The sequence below is a fragment of the Anas platyrhynchos genome, chromosome 1, assembly GCF_047663525.1.
Source record: "Anas platyrhynchos isolate ZD024472 breed Pekin duck chromosome 1, IASCAAS_PekinDuck_T2T, whole genome shotgun sequence".
NCBI classification, from domain to species: Eukaryota; Metazoa; Chordata; class Aves; order Anseriformes; family Anatidae; genus Anas; species Anas platyrhynchos.
The window spans coordinates 110,714,283-110,737,881 of NC_092587.1; the positions used below are offsets into that span (position 1 = coordinate 110,714,283).

General features: G+C 38.6%; 1 protein-coding gene across 2 annotated transcripts; it reads left to right on the forward strand.

The window, feature by feature from the left end:
• Positions 1-131: 131 nt before the first annotated feature.
• On the forward strand, positions 132-22,270 carry IFNAR1 (interferon alpha and beta receptor subunit 1). 2 transcript variants are annotated; one of them, XM_027449178.3, is made up of 11 exons: positions 134-319; positions 8,045-8,165; positions 9,634-9,827; positions 10,420-10,577; positions 11,494-11,635; positions 12,589-12,703; positions 13,524-13,726; positions 14,862-15,016; positions 15,802-15,955; positions 18,119-18,273; positions 20,687-22,270. In XM_027449178.3, the coding sequence occupies exons 1-11, from the start codon at positions 235-237 to the stop codon at positions 20,909-20,911; spliced, it is 1,707 nt and encodes a 568-aa protein (XP_027304979.3). In that variant the 5' UTR covers positions 134-234; the 3' UTR covers positions 20,912-22,270. The 2 variants fall into 2 exon arrangements, with proteins under 2 accessions (XP_071882628.1, XP_027304979.3); XM_072026527.1 differs by lacking the exon at positions 18,119-18,273 and having other exon boundaries at positions 132-319.
• The last annotated feature ends 1,329 nt before the right edge of the window (positions 22,271-23,599 follow it).

Here is a 23,599-nt window from a genome sequence, read left to right on the forward strand (position 1 = left end):
CGGGCTGGGATAACACCCTCCGCACCACACGGGCAGAGCGAGGTGAAAGATTAGGGTCAGGACCCTTATCAGGCTGACGCAGCAGCTGCAGTACCCAGATAAGAATCGGAGCTTTACCACCAGCCCCCAAACGCCGGCTGAGAGCCACCCGCGGCCGCCAGCCTCCTCCCCGCCCCTCTCCGCCCCGTTATGTCCGCATGCGCGGTCCCAGGAGCCTTCCGGTAACGGAGAGGGATGGAGGCAGCGGGCTGCCGGGCCCGGGCTCTGCTGCTGCCGCTGTGGTGCTGCCTGCTGGCCGCTGCCCCCCGCCGCTGCGCAGGTCAGCCCCGGCCGCCGCCATGAGGCAGGCGGCGGCCGCCATGAGGGGGGGGCTCCGCCGCTGCCGGGCTCGGTGGCAGCCGGGTTGGGGGGGGACGCGGTGGTGATGGGTGTTTGGGCAGCTGTTTTGAGAGAGGGGTGTCGGGCAAGGCAGGTTATTTGCCTTCCTGCCCCGGTGCTGGGCGTTGTGAAGTGCGGTGGGTTGAAGTAGGGGGGTGTTGGAGGGCGCCGCCCGAGCGCTGTGCCCCCTGTGGGGCTGTGTGCCTCGCGTTTGGCACACCCAGAGGAGCACAGGGTGGATTTTGGGGTCCACACTGGTAGGGCCCGGGCAGAGAAGCAGCCCTGGGAGCTCTGCGCGTTGTTTTCTTTGGCTCGTTGGATTTGTAGCTCCGTTCTGTGGGCATCGCCCCCAAATTCCGACCCCGAACTGGAAGCGCCGTGCTATCTGTGGCTGCTTGCATTAGCCTGCAAGCCTCACAGGAAATAATTAACGTGCCATACACCGCTTGGAGGCGCAGAGGTAGCTGTTCTGTTAGTGACCTGTTCCCTTCTGCCCTGTCAAAACCAGCGGTCCCCCTCCTAAAAGCTCTGGGGACAGCCCTGGGTCTGCACAGCTGGGTCGTCCTTGCCATGTGTTTGGTTGTGGCTTTACATGTTTTTTCATCCTCACACATTAGAGGCCTCCTTTCCTTCCCATGCTGAATGGCTGAGCTAAATTTTCCATCGTTTCTGCCTAATAGACTATTTTTTTTGTTCTTTTGCTGAATGGCTTTTCGTCAGGAGAGGTTCGGGTTGGATATTAGGAAAAGGTTCTTCACCGAGAGGGTGGTCAGGCACTCACGCTTATTTTATTTTATTAAAGTACGGCAGGGGAAGGATGACAGACAGTTGTGCTATACGCTTTTTTTCCCTTTCATATCTTGTTTTCATGTCAATCTAATGTCTCATGATGTTGTCCTCAATACCAGCGTTGTTATGCTTTATGTGAAGTAACGTGAATTAATTTTAAATGTATACTAGTAAAATAAGCTAGCCACAAATCTTGATTTTAGAGATGAACTTGAGTCTTCCTTTCGATTTGTTATGCAAAGTTTGATTCCGATTAGTTGCTCACTATCTACGTGAGTCTTAGACGCTCTTGTCTAGTCCCTGTTTCTATCATGATAAACCTGAGCTTTTCTGTGACTCCTACTATTTAAATTATGCTAGAAATCTAAAACACATGGGTTACAGAAATCTTGGAAATCCTTCTGGTTTATTGTAACTTCATGCATACCTGTGTAAGCTGGTACAGTTGTAATATGCGTTCAAGTTAAATCCTTTACAGATAAGGGTATTCTACATGGAAAAGGATTATTACTTTTTTTAATGTCTTCTATCAAGCGCCGTTTGGAATCAAAACTTAAATTTAATTGATATATGCAGGCAAAATATTTTTAAGTGTGTATAAGAAAGGTAATTGAATATTTTTCTCCACAACTTTAAAACGTGTTTACTAAACAGTGGAAGGATTATCATTGAGGTCTTGCCTTAAACTACTGTACGTCAAGGTTATCTTTGTCAGACTGTTGGGCTTGGGGAAGTTATTCAAAAACTTCAGTTTAAGTACAGGCTTGATATGATTTTTATATCTTAAACAGGTTGGGTTTTTTTTTTGGTTGTTTGTTTTTTTTTTTTTTTCAGAGGAAAAATAATTCATCTCTTATCTCCTCTGTTGTGAAGCCTGCTAGAATACAGCATTAAAATAGTCATGAAGGACTGTTTAGGAGATGTAATCATATGTATACTTTCATGCTGTACTTCTCTTTGTAATTCAAATAGGAGACCAAAAAAAAAAAACCCACTTCCCTTTGAGTGAAATGGTGTATTATTTTAAATAACTTTTGATCTGACAACTTCTAGTTTTGAAACTGTTTTAAAGGTTCACAGTAAGTTTATAAGATAGGTTTTTGCTGCCTGAGGAAAAAGCAACTAAATTTGTTGACATTGTAAATCTCTCCATGGGAGTATCTGTAGATCACAGCAGTGGATTGTGAGCCTTGCCATCTTCAACAAATTCTCTCTCTTCATCTGTATCAGCCATGAGCTAGAAGGCAGTATTTACTGTATTCATGTGGATTATTCATGGGAAACACCAGAAAATTAAAATACATGGAAAAACAATTAGTAGACACTTAAAGGGTATTTTTTTGATGCTGCTTTTTTGATTTATTGTCCCTGAGATGGGGATTTAAAGTGGTTTGGTTGATGAGGAACTGGAAGCTTGGGCAGCGGTGCGTGCTTCTTGTCTTTGTGATTGAATCAGTCAGCTGAGCCCCAGTAATGCTGGAATAAATGTTGCTTTGCATACCTGGTTTCTTGCAAAACCATGAAACCTCTCTGGGAAGGCAATATTACCAAGCTTACGCCTGCATTCTAGGATTATTGTTTGTTGGGGGGTAGGTGATTGGTTTAGGTAAGCAAACACAAAACACTGGAAGTAGGGGTTACTTTGTGAAGGGGTGGGCGTGGAGCAACGAGCCATGTACGTGTTATCGAGAGCAAAAGTTAAATCAACCTGAATTTCTGCTATTTTAGAATGAAAGGTGTGTGGATAGAAGAGTTCTGATTGCATATAATTTTGGCTCAGTATTGCTTTTGAATCTATACCATGTACTAATCTTGTAACATACATTATTTTCTCCAGTATGCTTAAACTACTACAGTATGATTTTCCACCTTGTTAAGACGCGTTACGGTTTGCTGTCAACATCACGTTATATGGATGCTTGCTAAGTCTGTGGTAGAACAGCATAAGCTTATTAAAACTGCCTTCAGCTGAGTGCGAGGAGCTTGCGATTGCTTGAAGCAGCCGGAGTGGAACTGAGCAGTGTCCCAACAAGCTGGAGAAAGGTCCCGGAAAAAGGCCTGCTGGCACCGAGAAAGGACTTGTGCAGGGGCTTTGTTCTTAGCCAAGTAGAAGGTGACAAATGATGGTCTAAATATCAGTTATATCAGTTCTACAGCCCCACTGCCCCCCCAAAAAAAATAATTAAATAAAGATCTGTGGTGTTACGGTGCCTTGAGCTTTTGTCTAGAATTTTAATTGCCGTGCTGGAGAAAACCCAAGAAGTGTTGGGGCAGAGTCGTGTCAATTAGAATGGAAAGGTTAGGTCATGTTTCTTGTAAGCCGGGCTATGTTTATAAATCTCTGCCAGAGTGTTGTGACTTTCTGAATTACGGTGTTCCAGGGGAGCACAGCCATTTGGAGAGAACGCAGAAGAGAAGAATGAAAGTCATTTGGAAAGCTAGGAAATTTGACTGAAAAAGTAAAATGAAAAGAACCGTAGCTGTCATTTAGGTTTCTCTTTGTCATTCATGTTTAACCTAGCTTCAAATACGTAAGAGTCTGATGCATAGAGAGAATAAAGAGATGCGCTATAAGATTATAAAAGAATAGTGTGCTTTAGTATCCATAGACATGAGCTAAATGTGTGTAGAGGAGATTGATGTTACACTCCTGGTTTTGCAGGACTATAAATGACAGCTAAGCAAGCATCCTTGTCATACAGAAACTTGGTCTGGTCTGTAAAGATCAAGATCTCCAACAGAAACTACTAAGAAATCTGATTTGGGAGTTTTTTTACTTCCAATTCACAGAAAGCTTTCTGTGATGTCTAATGACAGGGATATGGAAACATTTCAGGAGATCGGAGGCCTGTAAAAAGAGGCGATGCAGTGGTGGCAGCCACAAAGCTTCACTACATAAACCTCCGATGTACACGAAACAGCCACCAGCTTTCTCCAGCGTGAGCCGTAGGTGACGTTGAAAGGTTTCTTCCAGCTCAGTTCCTGTGCTTGTATCAGATGAAGGAATGATTAGGAACTGTTAAAATGTGACTCGATTATCATTACCTTTTATTAAAGTCAACCAAAGAGGTTCCTTAGAGTATAAATCTAAAGTTAGATCTCTGATTGTATTCCTCCTTTTATCTCCAACAGAAGATGGAGTGAACAAATGAAAGCAGAATAATTCAATAAATAAGTATTTAAATTATCAAATTTGATATCCTCGTGAGGGTTGTTTGAGTTACGCAGATTGTCTATGAGGACTGGGAGGTCTTTACAACAATCTGTTTTTCCTGCCAGGGCAAGGAGGAAAGTACCTAATCCTGCTCAGGGTAGATCTACAACAGGCATTGTGGTGTTTTAGTTTTTTTTTTTTCATACATATTTCACATCAGATGAAGCCAAAAGGCCATCTAGTCTGGCGCTTGCAGCAGCTAGAAGCGGAGCAGGAAACAACAAAAGCAAACACGTGGTGCCAGCTGACGGCCCAACCTTCCGGCAGTCGGTAGCGCTGAGACTTTCTGTTTGACTCAGCTCACGAACCAGGCGAGAGCTCGGTGCTGACAGCATTGCAGGAGGGAATTCCGCAGCCCCAGCGTTCAGTGAAGCGGCACTTTCATTCTCCTGAGTAAAGTGGAGTTGCTGGTGCTGGTGCTTTCCAGCTTTGCATTGCAGGGATGGCGAAGTCTGCTGCTTTGCAGGCCGAAGAGTGTCTGATCCCTCCCGGGACAGAGCTGTTCCGTACCTGGGGTTGTCCTCTTCACCCTCTCTTGCACTTTTTGAAAAGTGCTGAGCACTGACCACAAATGCTCATGCTTGTGCAGTGTTATGTTCAACACCACTGAACGGCTTTCTGAAAAATTAAAGCCGTCTGATTTTCTTTGGGGAACTGGTATGAGTTACTTCTAACTCCGTAATGGATTTTTAGGTCGTTTTACAGATCTCTGAATGGCATGTTTCTGTTTATTAACAGTCTCTAAAGGCTGTCGTGTGCCATGGAAGACAGCTCTGGATGCCTGGTTCCAGCAGTTTGTAAGGAGGATTGCGAAAGGGTGAACATCAGGCTGGAGTCCACAGTGTTCAAACCGGCAAGAGGAAGTTCTCTGAGAAGAGGCAGTCACATCTGAGACTCGTGACAACCTTCTGGGCCTGTTACTAAAATTGCCGTGGGATAAGGACCTTCTGAATTCACTGTCCAACCATCAAAAAGGGTTGCAGCAGAATTCGGAGTAATTTCCTTGTCCAGATAGGCCTCGGAAAGCCTCAATTCCCACACCGAACAAGGGAAGTGTTGCTGGTAGCTTGGCACCTTTTGTGGTAGCTATCGGTTCATTTCCCAAAAAGCTTTATGCTTTCCTGATAGCAGCCTTCACTGCAAAAAAAACACTGTGTTGTGGTTGGAAAAGTATTTGAACTTTATCTTGCAATAAAACCTATGGGGGGGAAAAAGTTATATTCATAAGTAAACTAACCTCCTCTTCTTGGTGAGCTTCCTTATCCATTTTGCTGCTATTGAAAGAGATGATTTTGTTACTTTTCAGTATAGGGGCAGATTTTAAGCTTCTGCAAAACTGTCGAACGTGTGTGATGCTCTTATGTTTCATGTTTAGATAGAGTAAAAAAATACTACTTAGATTTCTATGAAGGCCAAGTGTGTGGGTGCAGGCACGACCCCGCTGAACTGTAAGTAGCAGCTTCCGACAACTCTTCCCTTCTGCCTTCCACTGTGCCCCCCACAATTAGTAGTTAAAATCAAAGGTACAGGGGGAGAAAGAAGCACGCAGTTTTCTTACCGATGGCTTTACAAGAAGAGTGAAGTAGTGTATTGATGGCTCTAAGGTTTCGTGTGGTTTTCAGAGTCATGCTATTGGCTCCTTTTCTGGGGTATGCCCGGGATGGAAAAGTCCTACAACGCCTTCGTAAGTGCTGTCTGACTGAAGCCTTTCGGGGGAGGTTCAGTGGGTGGGAGGGGACAAATAAAAACCTTCTGAAACATCGGTTTAAATAATTAGCTGAAATCTGTATTTCATGACATTTCCCAATTTTAATTTGAGTGCTTGAGTTCATACCAAGTGCCATGAAATTTTACAGATTCATTTGGAAAAGTGACAGCAAATGTCAGAGCCCAGAGCTGCACTTCTGCAGTGTTGTTTGTGTCCAGAGACAGGATATGATTATTGGCTGTGGTATTCACTAGCTGTAGAAAAAGCTTGCCTAGCTTAAAACGTTGAAGTCTGACATCAGCTTTCAAAAACTTGGGGCAATAGTGTAACTGTTCATAACAAGAATCTCGTAACAATCCTGCTACCAGACTTCCTTTTTCCTCTCCGACCCCAATGGAAAAGCTTTAATAACTCTTACTGTAAAGCTGCGTACAACATGTAAGATAAGGATTTGAAAATGAAACCAATTATCGTAACGCATCATAACTTTTTTTTTTTACTGGTGCTGGAGCTCTTGGAGGTGCACGGTGGGTCTCAACTAATACGATGTTACCCAACACTGCCTTCTACAGTGTGCTCAGGGCTCCGTGTAAAGAATCTACCTCAGGCGTCTCCTACTGTAAAGCCTTCTGTTTAGCACTGCCACAGCAGGCTCTTTTTTTGTGTTTTGTTTTTTTTTTGTGCGTTTTGCTGGAGAACTACAGAAACTGGCTTTGTGCCCGCTATTGGAAGCTGTTCAGACCTTGGCAGTTAAATGATGCTCTCAAAAGATGTTTTTCTCTCATACCGTCTATTAAGATAATTTACCAATAGTTATTTACACAGAGATTGAGTGTATGAATTACTTTTTTTTTTTTTTTTCCCACCCTGCTTGCATCTGCTCTGTAAGCCAGAGTCTGGTTTAGGATAGTGTTACCAGAAAACTTTCAGACCAAAGGTTGTCCCTGTTATAACATTGTAGCCTCACTGTTTTGAAGTAGTGCCATGGACTGGTGTCAAAGGAAAACATACCTTGAAAGTAGCCAGATAATGTTCAGTTTGCCTAAATACCAGAATAATTCCTTCCCCTGCAGCATTATTACTGGTCCTGAATTGTGCCCTAAGGAGAGCACCTAGGGCGCTCTGCATGTCTCAGAGTTAATGGTAACTATAAGGCAGTAATGAAACAGGGCTTTATTAATCATTGTATTTTTCCACCTTTCAAAAAAAAAAAAAAAAAAAGGAGAGAGCCATCCTGCAGGTGGTTCCAGCATGTGTCCTTCCCTCTTGTTGGCAGTCTGCCTTTCAGAAGTCAGGTCTCCTCTTTCCCTTGATGTTTTGGTCATTCGTATCTGCATCCTGAGACTTGAACCCTGCCCTCCTTAGGTCTTTTATGTGCAAGAGGAAAGACACGATTACCCTGAGTGAGGTACAAGATCCTGAATGGGATTTACGTTCAAGGCTGTACGCTGAATTTGTGACAGTAATACATGACATAAAACGAGGCTGGAAAGCTCTACCTGTCCCACAGGCGTGAGATGACAGCAGCGGGTTAATCCCTAGCAGTTTGCAGCTGAGATCCAGATGTCGAATCCAGCCAACAAAATGCTGGTTAAAGGCCTTCCGACTGCGTATAATCAGCCTGTGGCCATGAACTACAGGCGCTGAATGCTACATCTGTACGTGCTTTTAAAAGGGAAGTGGGAGGAGGACCTTAAACAAGGAGGAGAGAGCTTGTATGGTCAGATGAGCGAAGAAGCTGCTTGATGCGCAGCTCCTAGGCTGTATGTTGAATGTCATTTGCATAGCGTGTTGTGGTGGGGTTTTGTTTTCGTTTTGGTTTGTTTTTTAACTCAGTGAAGCGTTTATTGATATTTCATAACTCTCTAATATTTTTTTTTTAACAAAAGTGGGTTCTCAGTTCATGTAAAAAATATTTATCCCAGTCCTTATATATGTCTGTTATTTTCTTATAGGCCAAACTGATCTGAAGAGTCCTCAGGATATTCAGGTCTATGCTGTAAATACAAACTTCACTCTAAGGTGGAACTACACGGGGAATGATACCGATGTCACATTTTCAGCTGAATATCAGTGGTAAGTAGTAGCTTTATTCAGAGCCAGAAGTATCTGACACTAATTTGTGTAGAAGAGAAATTAATTTATTGATTTATGACTATGCTTCTTGATGCCGCTATTTAAAACTTCTAGAGACTTTGAAATTCAGAAAGTAGAAGCAGGAAGACTAAGTCTTGAACTGAAGCAGAATCCTAGTATTGTCCTTCATGTTTCTATCTTATACGTAAAATTAGATTGTTCACTGGAGGTGATGCTTTATAAATACAGACCACATTTAGTAATAATTCTCTAAGAATCACTGAGGTACTGAGAAGATAAACTGGTACACTTGGAAGTGTAGTTTTTAGATTTCATGACTCTACTTTTGTTTTGTTTTTTTTTATTTGAGCTAGATTGTGTCAAAAGACACTCACACACACGTGCACAGATCTCAAGAGAATTTTCAGTGTAGATATTGAATAATCTATCAACGTCTTTATGAATCTAGATTTCTCATCTGCAAATTTTAACGACTAGATAAATCAATTTTTGTTCTTAAATGTTAGCTTGGTTTTCTTTGTGTGTTTTTTTTTTTTTTCATATACCAATACTTATGCATGCTTATATAAGCATAGACATATGTGTTTGGTATTTTGTGGTACTATCCTGACAGGCAAATATTTAATAACACTTCTAAGATAAAATAGCTTAAGAAGTTCTTTTATTTTTGGATTTATTAATGTAAAATTTTGTGGATTTAAAAAAGCTATCTTTCAATATGTAAATGGCAAACAGATATGTTGAAAATTCAAACCACTTAAGTTTTAAAATAAATCTGTAAGGTAAGTGTTGAGGACAAACAATTGCTACTTCAAGTCTATGCTTTTTTTTTTTTTGGTGAGATTGTTTGTAATAATTGTATGCAATTCCTATTTGCTAAAACAGGTATTGCTGTCTGTTAACTTGCAAGAAATAAAGCTTCTGGAAAGCTTTTTTGTCCAACATTTATTGTCAAACTCCATTTTTCTGCTTTTTCTTTTTCCCCTAACCTACACCCCTTGCTTACATTAGAATTATTTTCTTTGGTTCTTTTATGTTTTCTTAAGCATTTATTGCCATTAAGACTTTTAAATTTCTTCCAACGATTTTATAAAATCCTTACCAAACTAGGGTAATGTATTAAAGGTATAATTTTAAATTTTGACAATTGTTTGATACTGTTTTTAGACGCTGTGTTTACACAGTGAATAAAGCAAATGTTAACTACCGGTCTACAAATTCTGATACCCTTGAGTAATAAGGATAAACTAATTTAATTAATAAATGGTAATATAAACTCAAGGCTGATGAAATAGAGATCCCTAACACCAGTGTAATTGGTGTTAAATGCTAAGCAACCTGACACTTACTAGCATTAAGAAGAAAATGATGGCTTAGGAGGAACTGATGACTTAGATTGTATTGTAAGTTGTTCTTGTGTGTGTGATATTTTTAACTCACCTTGCAGGTTTGGTGATCCTCAGACAAGTGAAACGGAATGGAAGGAGTTGCCTGGTTGTCAAAATGTCACTGACACAGAATGTGACTTTTCTTCAGCGATAACTGAATACAATGATAGGCATCTTGTGCGCGTAAGGGCTGAGCGAAAGGAAGACAAATCACCATGGTCTAGTGTTTTTGAAATGATTCCATATTTTATAGGTATGAGCTCCATTTTTACTGCAACATTTTTTTTAGTTACATGTCCTTTTTCACATTACTGTGGAAAAAATGCATGTGGTTTCCATTGCTCATAATGTGAACTAGTCACTTTCTCAATCTTAAAGTAATACAAGGTATTTGCAGGTGATAGAATGCTATTATTCTTTCCTTTCTGGAAAGGAAAAAGTATTGAAAGTGATGCTGTTCTTGTGACAGAGTTCTCTATGGCTACTTTTCTAGACTTCTTTTTTTAAAAAAAAAAAAAAAATCTCCATATAGTAGACTTCTCTGGAAGTCTTCTACCGACCTCCTGAGTTTTCATTATGGTATAGGATGATACAGTTGCCTTCCCTCTGTTGTATTAGTTGAGTTGGATTGGCCAAAGTGCAGGATCTGTCATTAAACTCTATTCACCAATGCTCTCTGGGCTCAGTCATCCACCTGTTGTTTTTTTTACCCAGCAAAGGGTGTACCTGTCCAAGCCAAAATAAAATACGATATGCCATTACTGTGGGTTTATTAATGTAAGTTACTTTTTGGGTAGTTCTTCTTTAAGCATTCTTGCTGACTTCTTTTTCTTTCATATTTTCAGCTCAGATTGGTCCCCCAGAAGTACATTTGCAGTCCATAAATGGTGCCATTAAAATTCAAGTTTCTCATGCAGAACCAAATCAGGTCCAAAAAATGTGGGTGACTCTGTCGAGTTTTAAATATAATCTGGTTATCTGGGAAAATTCATCTGATGCAGAGGTATGGTTACATTTTGATTTTTGATCTCAACTGCCAAAGATGTACTTCAATTGCTTAATGATCTAAAATTGAACTGTTTAACTACGTAACTGTTTAATTCTGTAACTCAGTGTAATTGTTGCTATGCAGTTGGGAAGTTGAGGGTTCTTTTTTTGGTTGGTTTGTGTTGTGTTTTTTTTTTTTTTTCAAGTAGAGGACTGTTGGATATTTTGTGATACAAGCTTTGTATTTCTGTTAAATGCTGGAGCCTAATGCATGAGGAACCAAGTGAAACCATCTCAGATAAGTTGGAGCAGCAGCTACCATCAGCTAAGAACAACAGGGAAGGGAAAGAGTTCAGGGTAGTGGGAAGAAGCATTTACAATGGGGTGTAGATATGTGGAGCTTGACTGTCATAGCGCAGTTCTGTGTCATGAAGTTCTTTGTTTTCATATTGTATGTCAGGAGAGTTTAAGGATTCTTATGAGGTCTTAGAATTGTAAATTCTAGAATTGAGAATTTACAGGTTTTTTTTAGAATTCTTACAGAATTTTTAGAATTTGTAAATTCTAGAATTGTAAATTCTCAATGAATTGAGAAATACAAATGCACTATTTTGTCTTCAGAGTATGCATCTGAATGTGTGGTAAGTTCTGCTTTATGTACAGCAGTGCTGCAACCCTACAACTGGACACCCAGTTTCATGTGTAAAGGAGTATCTCAGTCTCATGGCTAAGTTTGAAACTTCCCTTTAGCACAAATCAGCCCATATACTATCCTTTGTTCCCTACTTTAGTTGTTTTTTTTTTGGGGGGGTATATTTATATAATATAAATAATATTATATAAATGGGTTGAAACCTGGAGGAAAAGATCCTTTAAAAATCAGCTAATCTGGAAGATGCTGCTCATAGGCTGTCCACAATTCTTTCTGACAGGTCAGAAGTCAAAATATTTTTCCTGTGGATACCATCAGTGATCTTGCACCTGAGACAACCTATTGTTTAAAAGTTCAAGCAACTCTTTTCTTTCAAGAAGGCTTATTCAGTCCCATTCATTGTGTAAAAACTACCCGTAAAGGTATAACGTGAAACTATTTAATTTTAAATTGATTATTTATTTAAACTTTTGGAAAGTATATTGTTTTAACACAACAAAAATGCACAGAGATGCCAGGTTCCTACTTCTTTTGGTATAAAAGCAATCTTGACAATTACTTAGTTTTTCTGTTTTAAATCAATATAATGTCACCTATCACTACTATAGTTTTAACAGTACAAAAAGGCTTTCACTGAGGCAAATTCTGTCCATTAATTTGTACTGCAAAAACTACTTTCTCTATATTGGAAAACCGGATATTTTTCGCTTTAAATCAGAAGGAAGTGTGTGTAGGCAGAACAAAAGACTCTTGTATATTTGGCAGTAAATGAACATACACAAACTTGAGCCAAGCTTAAGAAAACCTCTTTCATGCAAGCCTTGGTGACTTTATTCTTGCAGATTCTGAAGAATGGCTAGGTGGCAGTCTTGCTTTCAACTAATGTCTTGTTTTACCTGTCTGAATTTAAATTCTTTTTCACGTTGTTCAAGTGTCTAAATATTTTTAAATATTTATTTTAGGGGAAAATATAGTGTGGGAATTGAGAAAGTCAAATGCTAGATTGGATGGTACATAAAAACTACTTCATGCTTGCTTGTATGTATTTTACACAATTTTCTAGGCAAGTCATCGCTGGACCATTTTGTTTACACTAATCTCAATGCATCTGTACTTAATTTTACCCACACTGCTTTTTAACTGGTGCTTGTAATATTAAAGACTTAAATTCCGTGATATACACAGTGTATTAATTTGCCATCTTTATAATGAAAACAGGCAATTTTGATTTTTTTTCTTACTGTATTTGTGCTATCATTTATGTGATAACTGGCCAGTGTGAAATTGCTGAACTGAACACTCAGTGAGAAATTGCTGTAAGGCTTTTTAGTAACTCTGGATTTCATTTCTTTTTTTTTTTTTCCATTTTATGCAGTAAATTACTTATTTTGTCCAGCAAATCTGAAAGTTTTTGCTTTGAACATGCAATTTCATCTGCATTGGAATAATCCATATAAACAACATGTGAACTATACCGTACAGTATCTCCTGTGAGTTAAACAGTTTCTGTATCTCTGTATAAACTAATTATGTAGTTCTAAATGTTATCTATTGTATTTTGCAAACACTTACTGGAAGCTAAATTGAAATACTTCACAAGCATGGCTTAAGATATGCAGTATAACAGTGGATAAATCATCTGGTCTTAGCATGGCTTTGAAAGGATTGCAAATAACATCATATTGTATAATGTCAGAATACTAGGCTTACTTTAAGGGTGTTAAATACTTCATGGAATGGACTATATACAAGCTAAGTAGAATTATAAAATATGAAGTTTGCGTTTCTTTGTGTCTTCTAATTTGAAGAAATTAGATAACTAGAAACAGCAAAATGCTGTTTTTCAAGGTTTCAATTGTCAACATAGTTGATTATTTCTGGTCTGATTCCAACATTAAAAAGAAAATCGGCTTGTCTATAAATCTATATCTTCATGTCTAGTTGTAGCACAATTATTGTGACCAGCATCTAAATGATGAGAGATACCTCATAACAAGTAGCATTTTTCTGGAATTCCCTTAGCATGACATAAAAAATAATCAACTTAATAGAGCTGTTTGAAAAATCTTAGTTTGAATTTTTAAAACTTTAAAATCAAATGCAATTTTCTTTTCTAGTTAGGATTGATTCAGACACTGGTTTGTATTTCCTGATCCAATTGGCTTCATTGTTTCAGTAATTAATGGAAAATAGATGGTTTACTTTTGCAAGAATAGGCCTCTTAATTTTTTGTATGTAGTATTCTAAATGTGAATGTGCTGCTTTGGAATCTGTGGACCCTGTATAAAAACATTATAATATCTCTTGCAGTGGTTTTTTTAAGACACTTCCTGATGATCACTCTGTGAAGTGGCTCAGTGTACCCAGATGTGAAAACATCACAAACACAAAATGCAATTTCACGTCTATCATCACCGTTATTTCTGCATTTTATTATCTCCGCGTGCAGGCCATGAGTGAATATAATAAATCGTGCTTGTCTAAAGAAGTAAAAATAGATCCTCTAAGTACAAGTAAGGAGATGTTTTCTTAAATATTTTCATTTCCTAACCAACTTGAACTTAATGCTGGTATTTGCACAAAGACACTTCCTGGATTAATGGAACCGAATACATAGTTCCCCTACAGAAACTCTGCTGGGAGCCCTGGCCTCTTCAAGTTACACTGAAGTTTTTCCTTGGTCTTCTCTACTCAGCACAGTTGTTTTATATCCCTATATTTAAAATCATATCACTTGTCTTACAAAATTGAAACTCAAAGCATTATATGGCATTTTATAATCTCGTCTATTGCATTAATAATCTTGTGAGATTATACCGCAAATATTCCTTATCTGACTTCTGCCATTGGTGTTATTTTTCTGAGATACCGAGAATTGGTCTCAAAGACAGATAAGGTTGGAAACCAGCACCTCTGTTTCCTTGTGCATCTGCCCTCATCTCCTCCTTGCTCTCTATTCCTGTCCTCCCGAATTTTGTGCTGAAGCAGTATTACACAAAAACTGAGGTTCAACTCTGAAGAACTTAATGAAAAAGCAATGTCTTAAATCATTATGACATCCAAGTCAAAATATGTAATGCTTTCCAATGTGAAATTACAGCGTTTGTAATCTGTTTTGCATATTTTATGTCTTGCTAGAAATGTGAGCTTACTAAAATATTTGACAAAAATATTTCACAAAAAGTTATCAATTATTGAGGTGAAGAAATGTTTGACATGTCGAGTGTAATATTCCATTTCCTTCCATATTGAAGGTAGAATCAGTAGCTATTCCGTAGGTCAGGTTACCCTTCTCAAAGCTTTTTGTAATTAAGTAAGTGACAATTATACAAATGAAACCAAACACTTAAAAGCATCTCAATTTTAACTCAAAGTAAGTGGAAGAGGCTATAAGTGCTTTGATTGGCATGGAGTGAATCCTATTGCCTGCTTATTTCGTGTCACTGAAGCTTGCAAAAACAAAGTATGAACTTTCAAAGAGAAAATAACTGAAATATTTCACAGGACCTGCTTCTAAATATAGTTGTTAGTCAAGTCAGTTTTTTAAATACGTGGTTTTTAAAAAGTCACAGGTTTAAACTGCAATATTTCAGTCAGTATGTTTATTTGTATACGTCTTGGTTTTGACTTTTTTTTGTGTGTCTTTAGATGAATTTGGCCCTCCTCGTATAAGACTGGACATCAGTGATGTTTTGCTGCATGTCCAGATTTCTCCTCCAGGAGGAGAAGAAAACAAAGTCATGAGGGTGCATTATTACTTTTCTTACCGGATTGTGTATTGGAAGAATTCATCAGATAATGAGGTATGAACTCATTAAGTACTTAAAACAGCATATGAAATTTGTTATGATATAAATACTACATTTAAGTTCTCCTCAAGAAGCTTATTTTCAGAAAAGGTACATGTACAGTGTATCAATCATACAGTTTATTTTTCTGAAAGAGTCTATAAAAAATTAGCTAAGACTATTTTCATTACAAATTGAGGAGATTTTCATCATTTTCTTCATTCACATAGCCGCATGTGCAATGATTCTATAGAATTACATGGAGTTTTATAAAGCTGCCAGAAGACTCATTTTTTTTAATAGAGGTGTCTTTCAGTGTGGCTTGTGTGTTGTCTTAACATAGCTTTCTGTCCCTTAAATTCTTTTCTCACTGTATTTGCAGTATTATTGCCATACGTATCAGAAAACAATGAAGTCTTGCATGCTTTTAGCTCCAGGTTTAATACATCTTTCTGTATTCTTTAAATGTTTCTTATAGCAAAACATTGTTACAATAACCAGTAAATGTGTATCTGTAGACTTGCAGAACAAGACAGGAAAAACTGCAGCTGGAAGAATTTAAATTTTGCACACAACATATCACTTCTAAGCTGTAAAATTTCAGTCTGGTAAAAATAGTTTGCTTTTGTCAATAAATGTTTGCTGACTATTCTTGCTTTAGAGTTTATTAGTTTCTTCTATTTTATTCAATCCAAATGCAAAAGGGTGTCCAACTTCTTGAGCAGAAACCAGAACTCTGTTCTATTTGAGTGGCACCTGTAATGTTTGTGTGTCTTACTCCTCCAAATTCTCTTTTTCAGGAGGAAAAAAGAGTGAAAGAGATAAAACAGACAATAGCGACAATCTCTGATCTAACACCTTCAACACAGTACTGTGTAAAAGTAAAAGCATTGTCAGAAGCTTACAACAAAACCAGTCCCTTCAGCAATGAGGAATGCATCAAAACATCTCCAGGTAGGAATTGTTTGGGACTTGTTATGCCCGTGGAATCAAAATTGTTAACAGTTCGTAAGCCTTTGCAGGTCTCATTAAGTAGGAAATACTTGCAGTGTGACTTAATGGCCTTACCAAGTTAGCACCCATTTGACCAGAGATCATATCAGCAGTTTGTCACTCTGCTGCTCTGTGTTCTCTCCCATTAGCTATGCTAATGTGGCTTCTGGTCTGACCTGAACAAAATTGCATTTGTTATTCCACAACATACCTCAGTTTAGAAATTCTCACATTAATAACTATAACAATTGCAAATTAAACTTCATCCAGTACAATGACTTGTTAATAGGCAAGCTTTAATTTCAGTCACTTCCTATATATGTTTAGAAGGGAGATCACTGAATACTACATTTTTCAAGAATACTTTATTCTTGAAATTGTCTTAATTATTCTATGAATTAATTGAATAAAAAAGAATCCTGTGCTGAAGTGTGAGGGGACAAATTATAGATAAAGACACTGAGTTGTCATAGATAAAAGCATTTCTGCAAAATGAAAAGGGGTTTGAAGATGGATTACACTCACTCCAAACACTAGGGTATGATAATCTGTTGAATTTAATTTGGCCAGTTATTTTCCATTAAGAGCCTTTAACACTAGAAAAATTAATAAATATCCAAACTGACTTAAAGCTAAGAAAGTTTAATAATTGTGTTATTACTTTCTCACATCATAAGCTCCTGTGTTTTATTAGTACTTGTAGTCCTTGGGTTTTTGTCTTTATCGAGCCTAAGAAGAATTAAATCTTATTTTTTAAGCTTCACAAGGCAAATTCTTTGACTATTTTGCTGGTTAGGTATTACTCTTCCCCCTTCTTTTATAAGTATTCTATTTAGCACTAAGCAGTACATTCGAGACTCTCTACTGAGAGAGACAGTCTCACAGATCATGCCCTGTATTTCCCAATGTTCTTATATTGCAGCGTGGAATTCTTTTTTCCTTTGATCACTTTTACTAACAGGGAATAGAGATTGAAAAGAACTGATTGTCTCTTCTTGCTTATTTGTAAAGCACCTCCTGGTATCTCCTATTTTAGTGTGTTCAAGCTCCCTTCAGCTTGTTTGAGCCAGAGTGTGTGTTGCCAACTAGAACAGAGACAGTGAGAAGGAAGCTTGCAAAACTCTTTAATTTACACACGGACTAGCTTATACCAATTCAGATAAAGGGTTCCTTTGACGAGAATACTCTGCTATCAAAAGATGGATTCTGCCTTTGTATACTTCATCCCCAAGGTCCTAACCTTAAATCTTAGAACTGAGCCTAGCCTGTTAGAAGGCTTTCCATAGTTCCTGGGCTGACACAGCAATACAGGACTGTGTTTGAGCACTGAGGTGAAATTCATCTCACCTTTCTATACTGACAGCATAGAAACTTGTGCTGAGCTACTGTCTAGACTACTGGTGTAGAAAATAGTTGGAACGTCCTTGGGATTGATTTCTTCCTATGTAAGCATCGAAGAGGAATACATGTAGATGAGTTGCTTGGTGGAGGATCCTTTTTCTCCCTCCTGGCTGGGCTGTAGTCATCTGAATCTTAGCGCTGGAGTTCCTTTCCTGTCCAAGAAACAATTGGAGTGCTTTTGTGCCCCTGAAGACCCTGCAAGTCGGGCCAGTCTGGTCATTTCCTGGCTAAGGAAAGGAGGGCCAGCTTCACAGTTTTAATTGCCCATTCTCTTTCCATGAGCTATGGGAATTCTAACCCCTGTATCTCTGTCATTCACATATTATATTCTTTGAGGCTAGAACCTGCACACAAGCAATAGGGTGGTAATAGATTTACATATATCAGGTGCTTCAGGGTAACTGTCTGCACAGCCTTTCTGTCCTGTTGTCAAAGAGGGAGGGAATAATCAGATCTTGGTTCTGATCCTATATGCAAATGTACGTGTTCTTGTTTGATAAATCTCTTAGGTTGTGCTTTTAATAAAATTATGTGAGATATAGAATTACATTCATTTCCTAATGACCTTCGTGCCTGGGTATAGCAGTGAAGGAATGTGAAATGTTGTGATAAATACTGCAGCAGATTTAGGGGAGGGGGGTTATCTGTTTTAATCTGTGTGGTTTATGAATACCTAGACTGAATGTTTGTTTTTGCTTTTTTTTTTCACATCCACTTTTTTAGATAAAATGTTACCTCTGATCATTTTAGCAACGTTTGTAAGTGCCCTGGTTGCTGTCTTGGTTGTGGCTGTACTGATCATTTTTTTCCTGTATCAAGCCTATAATAAAATCAAGTATGTGTTCTTTCCATCATGCACGCCTCCTCTGAACATAGAGGTGAGACAAGATTGATTTTTCTCATTCATTAAGCAGACATACTTTTAAGAAAGAAGTGTAAAATGTTATAGAAAAAGTTTCAGTTAGTGAACATTTTAATTGTTTATTTGCACAGAAGAGTTGCTAACCTTTTTTATTCCAGTGCATGTATTTACTCCGTATGTGTATGTACTTTTGCCCTGCAATTTGAGACCAGAATAGTTTTCCCACCATGTTATCTGGCCCTAGCCTTTTTTGCCTTCTCCCTGTTGGTTCATGGCATAAAATGAGTACTGTGTCTTACTTGCTTCCTTTCAATTAAGAGCTTGCTATTATTTTCTTGCTGCATAGCACTTGATTTTTATTGCTTCTGGATTGTCTTTCTCCATCGTTGCATTAGACCTCAGTAGTTTCTCTGAAGGTTTCCTTGGAAGGCAAGCATGAGTAGCCTGGAGAGGGGAATTGATTGACTGCAGCCCTGCAAAGCAGGGCTAAGGACATGGGGATACAGCTGGGTGGAAAAACTGGGTATGAGCTGGCAATTTGCACTTGCAGCCCAGAAAGCCAAGCTTAAAATCCTGGGCTGCTTAAAAAGAAGTGTGGCCAGTCAGTGGATGGAGGGGATTCATCCTCTCTGCATTGCTCTCATGGGACCCCACCTGGAGCACTGCACCCAGGTCTGGAGCTTCAGTACCACAAGGACGTGGACCTGTGAGAGTGGGTCCAGAGGAGGGCCCTGAAAGTGATGGGAAGGCTGGAGCACCTCTCTTGTGAAGAGAGGCTGAGAGAGTTGAGAAAAACTTTTTACTAAGGTTTGTAGTGACAGGACAAGGGGCAGTGGTTTTAAACTGAAAGGGGATAGATTTACACTGGGAAGAAATTTTTATGATGAGGGCAGTGAAGCACTGGCACAGGTTGCCCAGAGAAGCTGTGGATGCCCCATCCCTCAAAGTGTTCAAGGCCAGGCTGGATGGGGCTTTGGGCAACCTGATCCAGTGGGAGGTGTCCCTGCCCTTGACAGGAAGGGTGGACTAGATGATTTTTAAAGGTCCGTTCCAGCCCAAACAGTTCTAAGATTCTATGAATAGGGGTTGATAGGTAATTTTCTGGTTCTTTGATTCTTAGTGATCAATAGAGTCAGGTTCAAAACAAAAGTATCTTCAGGCAGGGGGACATGCAGATCTCCTATGTGGACAGCCTTTGTGGATATGAGAACGGTTATATGGGTCATGGGCATGTTCATGGAAGAGAATTGCATGAAACGTCACTAAAACAAACAGAAACCATCTCTGTCTCAAGAAGCTGTAAAGAGTTGGGAGTGTCCTTCCAGCCTCTTGTATTCTGTGAAAGCCACGTTGCTTTTCTGACGTGTCCTCCATGTACTTTTGTGGTCTGAGAATCCATGTGGTCAAAGAACAGTCATTATTGCCTGTTCTTTAAAATTCAGGACATGAAAACGAAAGTCCAATCTTTGCAAACACTTCTACCATCCCCTGACCTAGCAATCTAGATGATTCAAGTCTCAAAGGCAGATGTTGTGCAACTTCTGGCTTTGCTTGGCATAGTACTCAGTGATCCCCTTCTGGAATGAACAGAGCAACGTGTCAATGCGGGTATGTTCTGAAATGCAGCAAGAGCTGCTCATCACTGTGCTTTCTTCAGTGTCTCCCAAAACGTAGACCTGAGCATTGTGTGGCCTTCCTAATGTGTTTCTCCTTCTCACTGATGCTCTTAGGATATGTAGCGTACAGAGCTTTCTGAGTAAAAGTTAAAATTGCAAACCAGTCTCATAATTTCCAAGGGCAAATCTGAATTTGATTAGTTTGTAAGGCAACATTTTAGCTCTTCTGTTTAGTAGAATGCTGGTAACATGGTTGATGTATATTTGACTGAGAACTTTTCTAATGGGTTTGATTTAAACAACTGCTTCTTAGATTTAAGGCACGTAGGAAGGACAGCAGCATGCTGTTGAGAGCTGTATAAGGGGTTGGTATCATGCTGCTGCAGCTTGCTTTCTCTTTCTTCATTCAAACTTTGCTTAATAACTAATAATCACTCGTAGGCTTTGCGAACACACATCTGTCATCCACATGCTATGACACGATCTCTGAAAATGTTCTGAATTAGGGTTTTCCTTTATTTCCTCATAAGGCTAGAGTCAAAGAAATATTGCAATTAAATCGGTGATTGGCAGCTGCAAACAGCGTCTTAACCTCAACTCTTTTACTGTAATCATTCTTCAGTATTTGATTATATAAATGCAGCTCAACTTCATTGTCATTTTTCATTTGTGATTTATTATACAGCGTATAATAGGTAGAAAACCTTATGATGCTATTGAATGTGATAAACTAGATTTGTACAACTATGGTGTTAAATTGAGTCATTATTTAGGTGTTAGGCATGAATATTCATCTCTCTTCTCTTTTTGCAGGGATTTGGAGAACAGCTCTTTGGCAGCCCATATCTGCCCACTGTGGAAGAACCAATAGAAAGTTGTTATGTCATTGAAAGCATCATAGAAGAAGTAAATCAAAATGATTTCAAAGACTACAAACACTCTAAACAGAGCAGTCGAGATTCAGGGAATTACTCTAATGATGATGATACCTCAGGGAGCAAAGGGTCAGAAGGAATGCTAGAAAAGGAAATAATATAACTTTTAAGGAAGTAAAATTGAAATGTGGGACTAGTAGTGTAATAAACACTTAAACTTTTTTTTATTATGAAAGTCTTGGACTAACGAAGACGGTATGGCTTTGGGATATTTGTGCTGAAGTTTCCAAATCTCCACTGGATTAGTGGAAAGTCACATTCTCTGCTGCAAGCTGACTGAAGTTAAAACACATTTGACTTCTGTTATCTTACGCCATTTTGACTGAATATTCATCCTGTGATAAAAGGAATACCACCTGAATAAAGAGGAACAAATCTGTCCACTTCATATACTTGAACCTAATAACCTCAGTGAAAGCCTGCTGTGTTCCACAAGCAGGCTTTGAGTGCCAGTGTGTACTTTGAAAGAATACTTAAATTACAGTATTGAGTCCTAGTGTTTACACAGGCAGAAGAAAACTGATGCCAGATACAATTGTAAGAAGTGTGATGTTCTCTTCCAGCCCTTTGGGGGCAGTGGTTTTTGGTTCAGCAGGTCCAGAGCGAAGGATGCAGAGAAACCAGTCTCAGTGAGGCAGCTCCTCTGAGCATCCGTGTAAACTTTCGTGGCCACGGCTATCAGATACTTCCGATGCCTGCCTTTGTGTTCATGAAGCTGTGTCCCTGCATCAGGGTGCTCTTCTCCTACAGCACTTGGTAACCTGGGCAAGTTTGGGGAGGAGAAGAGTTAGGAAAGAGGCTTACTCCACTGGAAAGAGAAATTTCACAGTGGAAGCTCTTTGTAAATAGATGTATAGTCAAACTGTATTGTTCTGCATTTAGGATGACAAGTGTCCAAGCCAGATATATGCTGCAGGAAGAAACTAATGAATACTTTAAATAATACTTTGAAAAATGCTTTAATGATAAGGCACATTAAGAAGAATATTCTTTTTTCTTCTCTCTCATGGCTAGACAACCAGAAGCATAAAACACTTCTATTTGAATTAATTTGCCAATGTGAATCTCCTTTAACAAAGGAACTTATTTTGTAATTAGAATTGTCCAACCTGAATTTAGGAAATGTCTTCTAACAGCATGGTGAGGACGCTTGTCATTCAAAGTTTTGTTTTTTTTTTTTCAACTCAGTCTCATTGTATCAACAAACATTTCCTTGTACAAAATAAAAAGATGCTGCAATGTTGTTTTACTTGGTGTGCCACTTTTCTTTTGAACTGATTTTTAAAATAGTTCATTTCTAATGAAGAAATTGATTTAGAGTAAATTGTTTTTATGTTGCTTGTTGTCTAACATGTAACTGTTGATGTTCAAATGTTTACTTTCAAAAGTGACCTAATTTTATAAACTTTGTTACTGTGTTCATGGAAGAACATAATAAATTTTGCACATTTACTTCTTTAAACACTTTCTTAAGCTTTTCTTGGCTCCATATATTTTCAAAATATTGAGATTTCGGCTACATCACATAGAAATTCCCATTCCCAGTTATTGTCCTTCCTAAAAAGTACTATGTGAAGAATATCATATACAAACTTGATTAGAGCTTAGGTGGGAATGTTGTGTGCACTAGGCCAGTCAGAAAGGAATGCTAATTCATTTTCTGAATCGGGGTTTAAATCGACAGCATGTGAGCACCCCAGTCATCGGGGGCTTGGTAAAAAGCTCCAGTCTGTGGATTGTTGTGAAATATTAGATGAAAGACAGTATGAAGTTGTCTATTTGTGCAGTCTACTCAAGGTAGTTTTGCTTTGAAACAAGTTTGCTGTTCCACTGTGAGAAGGCAACTTGTTTATGCAGCTGTTCCTCTTACTGCTTTATATTGTAGCTGGGCTTCCCACATTTGAACACGCACGCACACCCTGGACAACCCCAATTTCAGATTGTTTTTCTTAATTGTGATATATGTCTACGCTAGAGCTTGAGGAAATACCTTCTTTGGGGGATTTTTCAAAAGTAAAGCTATTCTAAACGTTTTTTTCTGATTTTTTTTTTTTTTTCCCTCCCTGCTCCTTTGAGGGAAATGCTTTATCTGATGTTCCAGTAACCAACTGCAGAGTGTTGTTTTGATAGTTGTGAACTGCTTCCAGTGCCACCAGGCATTGTTTGCCTCCAAGTTTCAGCACTCTGGAAAACAGCTGTTTAACATGAAGGCTGTCACTGTCAGGCTTCAACTAGTGGCAAGAAATCCTACAGTGAATGCTACTGAATAGGCAGAAAACCTCATTTGCAAGTAATCCACCTTTTTTTCAGGTTGTAGAACCAAATGAACTGAGTATGTATGTATGTATGTGTGTATCTATGTATACATACACATTTTTTAAAAGTTTATTTCTAGGATGAGTTACAGAAAACCTCATGTTGTTGCTAGATGCAGTAAATACAAAACTTTAATCTGGAAATGCTCGTTTTGTTTGTACAGTATCTAATGCTTATGCAGGAAAATTAAGTTCCTTTTTAAGGCGCAATCTCATTCAGATGTTTGAAGTGTATTTAGAAATATTACATTAGAAAAATAAGTTGACAAAACTTTTGCAGTCTACCTTCCAAGATTGGTTTGTTAGAAATGCATAAAGGAACTTTGTTTAAATATCTCTTTCTCAATTTCTGAAGTCTTTCTTTATAAGATTCTCAAAGTGCTTTTCCTTACTCCTAGTTCAAAATATCTCTAAAGAGAGAACAAATACTTATTACTTGGTTTGGAAGAAATTGAGAAGGAATTATTTGACTACTC